Below are 7129 nucleotides of genomic sequence, written 5' to 3'. Positions count from 1 at the left end.
TTTCTATTATGTTACATTAATGTCAGATGTTTTTTATTTCTTTATTTTAAACAATTTTTACATTTATTTTAATCAATTTATTATTTAGTTGAATTTTATTTAGTCGAGATTTATGATTACAATCATGATTTCTATTCATAATGATACATGCATGTTTGCTGACGGATGTTAGAATAATAGTCGACTTGCGCCGGTCTGTTTAAATAAATAAGTACTTCATTTTAAAAGCATCTGACCGGGATGTGGCTGAAAGTCTAAAAAATGATATGCTGAACATTCACAGATGACTCATTCACAGAAACATCAATTAGGAGAGTTGAAAGTATTGATTTCACGAACTAAAGGGAACGCCTGGAATATAATGTGTTTTACTCATGGTATGTTTTACAATACAACCACATGACTATAAGAACAAGTCAATCCAGGACAAAACCAAAAGAAAACTAGTTAGAATGAGCTATTCCATTACGTACGACCTCTGTGTGAGTGTGTGTGTGTGTGAGTGTGTGTGTGTGAGTGAGTGTGGGTGTGTGTGTGTGTGTGTGTGTGTAAATTGAGCATGGCAGTCCATTACCACAAGACACAAACAGCCAAACAGACTTCACTCAGCAAAGATACACTGTTTACAGCCCCGTCAGTCCATTACAACACTTTGCACACAAACAAAACTCTCTACAAGTGTGTGTGTGTGTGTGTGTGTGTGTGTGTGTGTGTGTGTGTGTGTGTGTGCATAGGTGTGTGTTTATCCCTATTCTGACAAGCAAACAACAGCATCAACACTGCAAATGCATCACTTGGGTGAGTATTTATCCTGGGTTAAAGCATGGCACACGTCGCCTGTTTACTTCACAAAACATCATCTAACTTCAAACACAAGCCCACAGGGAAAACGTTATGGCTCAGATGTGGCTCTTTTAAAGCTCAGGAGACGGAATGGACTTAGTCTCAAACGCTTCTCCTAAAACTCATCAAGAGAAATACAAATAGAAAGAAATTCAGTCTCCGTTTGCTCTCCATCTGAGGTCTTTTGAGTTGAAATGTGTGATTTTTCTGCCTCAAAACTCCCAAATGCCAAAGCAATTTAATGCTGCAGGACAGTTAATGTGTTTCTGTTTTTTTATAAGATGCTGGACTTATTATGACCGAAGCTGAGCATCTGAGCCACAGCAGAGGCCACACACAGACGTGACCAGAGGAAACACAGGGAAACCGCAGCCTATCAAGCACACACTTACACACGCTTATCATGAACATGAGTGTGTTTCACACGTATGAGAACTGTGCTGAGAATTTCAGCTTTTTCTGCTTTGATTAAGACCAGAGCTGACGATGATACCCAGCTAATGAAAATATGTTCTAAGAACCCATTAAGTTATAAATAAAAAATACTAATGAATGTTTTCGGAACATTCAAAATGTAGTTTTTTTTTAATGTTCTAAAAATTGTATCATTTTGCAAACATTTTGGGAGTGTTACTTTTGAATGTTTCCTAAAAGTTCTGAAACAAGTAGTAACATTTAAAAAATGTTAAACAAACGTCCAGCTAAAAGATGAGAAAAAAGGTTGCATGAACTAGGTATAAATAATGTTTTGTGCTAATGTTATTATTATTAAAGAACGAATGTTCTGTTAAAATACTATAACTTTACTGTTCATAACCTCGAAAGAACCTTGCCAGAATATTCCCTGTTAGACGGTATACACCAGTAGAGATCTTACTATAATACAAAAATTATATAAATGTTTTGCTTCCAAATAACATATAATATGAGATGATTTTCTCTTTAATTGCACATTCATTGTTTTACATAACATACAAACCATAAAAGTTTAAAACAGAATGCCTTATTGTTTTTTATAATATTGTTGGCTTTTTGATAGATTGCTTTTGCTTTGCTTTGCTTTGTAAAAAATCATCTGCTAAATGCATAAATGTTAATCACATTTTCAGCGGAAATAACTATATTGTGATGAATACAGTTGTACAGCATTAAAATGACTTATATTTTGGCAATCTCGCAATGAAACGCACATCTCCTGAGACACTTTTACGGTCTCAGTCTCTAAAAGTTTAAAATGCAATGCATTTTTAAACAAAAGTTTCAACAGAAATAACTAAATTGTGATATACAGCATTAAAATGACTTATATTTTGATCCTAATTAATTTTGTCAACTATCACACACATCTTCTGAGACACTTTTATTGTCAAGTTTTAAACAGATTTCATTTTTTGAACTGAAATAACAATATCCTGATATATAGTTACACAGCATTAAAATCATATATATTTAACCAGCAATCTCACAATTGAAAAAGCATATCTTCTGAGCCACTTTTACTGTTCCAATCTCTAAAAAAGTATTCATTTTAAAACTCATTTTAACAGAAATAACTATATAGTGATGCATACATTAATACAGTGTTAAAATGACTTTCGGTCCTACTGTAGTTTCTTTTGTCAGCTATCTTTTATTATCTCAGTCACTAAAAGTTTAAAATAGATGGTATTTTTAATAACATTTCCAGCAGAAATAATTATATTGTGACATATAATTTTGTCCAAATTGATTTAGTCAGCGATCTCACAATGGAACACACACATCTTCTGAGCCACTTTAACTGTCCTAATCTCTGTTTCTTTCTTTTATTTCTCCTCGTTCTCTCTCCTGCTGCGTCTGACGCCTCAGCTCTCTCGTTTGGGGAGCGCCACTAATAAACCTTGGAGCCTGGACTCCTCGCTGTCTCGCTCTCGCTCAGATCTCTCTGATTTCTTGCCCAGTTCTCTTCTGTTGTCCAAAATGACAAGCGACTTTTTCTTAGTCTCTCTCTCTCTTTTTCTCTCTGTCTGTCGTTTTCTCGCATTCTGCCCACTGTGACAAGACTGTGCCAGAGACACACAAACACACACACACACACACACACACACACACACACACACACACACACAGCTGGACCCCAGCTGCCTACAAAGGCTGGGGTTTGAAAATCAATGAAGGCGAATGAAGAAAAAGGGAAAAGAGTTTAAATAAACTGGCACTTGAAAAAAGAAAACACAAAGAGGCAATAAGAGAGAGAGAAAACACGTGCAGAGAGACAATAGGCAAGGAAATGAGCTGTAACTGCAGCACAAGGTCAAAGACCATCCGTAATCGCAGATAACAAAGATGACATCTTTAGCATTAAGATGTCTGACATCTGATATCATCCAATCACAAACTTGGCAGGAGTTGTGACAAACGAGAGTGATGCGGCCGCCACCCTGGAGTCGGCTCGTTTTATAACGCAGCACGTCACTAAATCCGTATTCCTCCGAAGAGAAGACCTTCCTCTCGCTACTGAGGATGATGTTGTCAGGCTGAACAACATCTGTGGCTCTCATGCAGATTTTGCAAAGCGTTTTCTGATAGCTGGTCAGATGAAAGCACTCGGTCTTTCTTGAGTGACACCGGAAAAACACAAAACAGAAGAACGGAAAATGTTTCGCTTCATGTTTTCAGACGAATGCAGTCGCCCGGCTATCAAACATATGTTCTAAGAACGTTTTGCTAACGTTTTAAAAAGTATTTTAAATGTTTGAAAAACTTTTTTATTGATCACGCAAACGTTAAGGGAACATTCCATTGGATTCCATTTTACAAACATCATGAGAGTGTTACTTTTGAACGTTACTTTGTTTTGAACATTCCGAAACAAACAGTAACATTTGAAAAATGTTAGGTGAATGTCCACCTAAAACGTTTCAGAACAACAATGTATAAATTTTGTGTTAATGCTTTGAGAACATAATTTAAAACAGATCATTTGAACAAATATTCTGTTGATGTTACTTCAAGACAAATTGCTCATAACTTTGAGATTTATGATAGCTATAGTTCTGAGAATATTCCCTGTTATCTGGACTATCCCACTGTCCACTATCTGCCACATTATCACACACACACACACACACACACACACATATCATTAATCTGAATCAGCACTGTTTAACACTTAATAGTTGAGAAACAAGCTGTTAAGCCATGAAACAAGCAATGAACGCGCCACGTTCCAGAGAAATCTCTCTGTGTTTGTAGCGATTGTGTTTTCTCTCATCACAATCATCTGTTCTGCATATGCACACACACTCACACACACTCACGCATTTTTGTGAAAGAACAGAGAGGGAGACATAATGTAAGGCTGCGTTATCTACAACACTTTGCATGTCATCGCTCAGTGTTTTCCAACATCTTTTGACACCGCAACATGGTGTGTCATTCTACAGGGACCCCAAAACCACCGGAGGCTTCCAGTGTGTGACTGTCATTGCATTAGATATTTGATTTAAAGCAAGTGTGATTTATGGAAAACACAGATGCACAAACACATCTTACAAATAAAACACTTGACAAAAAAGACATTTGAACTGCTAAATCAACAGATGAAGACGGTCAGTATTGTGTTTGTGGTTAGTTAGTGGATGATGTTAATAGTTAATATGGTTCTCTAAACCTGCAGCTCACCTGTGTGAACTTAAGGAATCTAGTCTGCATCTTGAGAACTAGGTTTACTGAAGGGTTTCTCAATCTTTTCAGATTCAAATCAGACTATTTTTTATGTAAGTGAAATTTGATGACTTAGGCTACTTGTAAGACTAGTCTACACTCCTAAAAACAAAGGTTTCAAAAGAGGGTTACTGCAGCAATGCCATAGCAGAACCATCCTTTCCTAAATTAACCTCAGCTTTTCTTAGTGTAAATAACATTTTAATAATCTAAAGGGCCTTTTTCCTCGATAAAGAAACTTTTGTACAACGGAAAAGTTCCATGGAACCATCAATGCCATAAAGAATGTTTATTTTTAAGAGTGTGAGTATTTCTGACTTCGTGCCTCTAGATTCAAACACATCAAGACTCAAACATAAGACTGATCAGATGACACTTTGATAGTTTGTTTTTGATGTGTATTCGTCTTGTAAACTGGAACAAAACGAGGCAGCTCGCAACTCAAACCCATTCTATTTTATGTTACATACACGCATCAGCAGCTAAACGAGGAATTAGGGAAGCAAGTTTATAATTAATAGGGTCACTACTCACAGCTCTATATATGAGTTTGTGTGTGAGGTGACACAGTGGGCTTCTGCCCGTTCGCTCTGGCCATCACACACGGATGCGTGGTCGACAGAAATGATGCATCCAAATGAGGAAGCTGTCTAACCACACACACACACACACACACACACACACACACACAGCGTCCTGCATGCATGTCAAACAAAATGCATGCCTTCAGTCATGTATAACATTACAGCTGTTAAGAAACACAATCACTCAGATGGTCCAGCAAAGCACTTTCACACTTCCTCTAAACCACTAACGTATCGGATCTCTGGAACATGCAATAAGCGCCGGGAACGACAGTCTCGGCTTTGACCTTGTCTTGCGTTCATGGGTTTCAACACACAATCTAAAAACAAATGTGAAATGTGAAACTAATTTGTTTGTTGAGTGTGACTTTTGTGGGGTATACATATAAAACCTGCAAGTGAATATCTGAGACCATGAGACGATGTTCAGAGCTTGAGATGGAACTAGGCCCAAACAGAACGACTTTTCTTCAAGAAAACCGAAGGTAATGAGTTCATTTAGTCTTATTTACTGAGAAATCTCTTTACTAAAATGTCAATACAAAATAATAGACTGGCTGCAGGCTTTCTGATTTGCAATTTCACATTATAAAGTATTAAAAGTTAAATGCAATTTAAATTTAATTTAATTTAAATAAGCATTTTAATTATTGATTGCACTACACTTTACAACAATTTCAGAATAAGTACCATAACCCTAAATAAACAGTGAGAGTAGTGATAATTATATAATTGCTTTTAATCATAAATTGCTCAAGTAAGTTAACAACAATTATACGAACAATAATTTCAAATAATTCTTAACCTATAATATTAAAGCAAAACGAAATCACTGTTCTTCTTATTTAAACGATTTATTTATTTATTTAATTGACAAATACAAATCGAAACAATTTTCTGTTCGTCAATAACAAGACACGAGGATGTGAGGAAGTACAACAGATGCAGTGCAGCTGAATGTTGTAAAACTCAATGAAAATGTGATGCTGAGGACTGCAGAAATGATGCAAAGCGGACCGCAAGTTCTGCAAACTTTAAAGCTGACAGTCAATGCATGAAAAATAATACAAGATGACTGTATTTAAGTTATGCAAGGGTCGGATAAGCATGGGATAATCGCGGATTAATAGTTTAGGAAGTGCTGCTGCTGCTGTCCAGCTACGGTTGTAAACGTCGTGCGAATCCAGTTTTTCTAGAGGAATGAATGAGCGCTGAAATAAAGCCGGACAACTTAGAAACTTCACAAGGCAGCTGCTCGGTTCGCCACTAACCTTGGTTTCTCCGCGGGTTCGCCTGTTTCCTCCGCTTTCCTCGGCTTCTCTCTTCCATGTCGTGGCCGTATGTGCCCGGTGAGCGCGCGGACGGATCGTGCGGGTGAATGACTGAAGCGTCGCTCCGCATCGCTCGCGCCCTACAGCGCGTGACTGCAGCGGCGCTCAACCCCGCGTCGCGTTCAGCAGCGGCTCTGGTGATGTCATCGGAGGCAGGTCTGGTGTGTCAGGCTAAGAAAGGAGAATTGGCGCACTTAGAAAGCGAGGGGTTACATTTTTATTAAAGAGAAAATTATCCATGTCTATTTTTTTTTTTGGTCATAAACAACCGTTACATAGCCTATAATGTAGCATATATAGCCCAAGTAGGCTAAGCATTTTATTGTTCATAATAAGATTTATCTACTCTAGTGTGCATGCGAAAAATATAGGCTAATTAAATTAGATATGCATGTAATTTAATGCTTGTTTTTGTAATTAAGAAGTGTCTGACGTTAATCGCTAGGCTACTTAAATTTTAGGTTTGCAAAAGTGCTTAAAGTTTACTTTTTTGATCGTTTTTTATATATATAATGTACACGTAAAATATTTGCCATTAAAAAAGGCAGCGGCTATTTATACTAAGAGCAAATAGCAATGGATCCTATTTACAGAATGTAAACATAGGAGTATTTTCTTTGCAATAGCTAATAGGCCTTGTAGTTAGATGCTTGGTGCAAACAGTGC

At 37.1% G+C, this 7129-nt stretch overlaps 1 protein-coding gene across 1 annotated transcript in view; it reads right to left on the bottom strand.

The window, feature by feature from the left end:
- The window catches only part of LOC109083357 (zinc finger E-box-binding homeobox 1-like), a 38363-nt gene extending 31727 nt beyond the window's left edge, over positions 1–6636 (bottom strand). Inside the window, 1 exon segment of the mRNA XM_042759044.1 lies at positions 6404–6636. Coding sequence (XP_042614978.1) covers positions 6404–6533 — 130 coding nt within the window. The 5' untranslated portion in view covers positions 6534–6636.
- Positions 6637–7129: the final 493 nt, after the last annotated feature.

The sequence above is a fragment of the Cyprinus carpio genome, chromosome A6 (assembly GCF_018340385.1).
Source record: "Cyprinus carpio isolate SPL01 chromosome A6, ASM1834038v1, whole genome shotgun sequence".
In the NCBI taxonomy this organism is placed as follows: Eukaryota; Metazoa; Chordata; class Actinopteri; order Cypriniformes; family Cyprinidae; genus Cyprinus; species Cyprinus carpio.
Note: the sequence above shows the minus strand (reverse complement) of the source record. Positions and strands in the feature narration are given on the sequence as shown.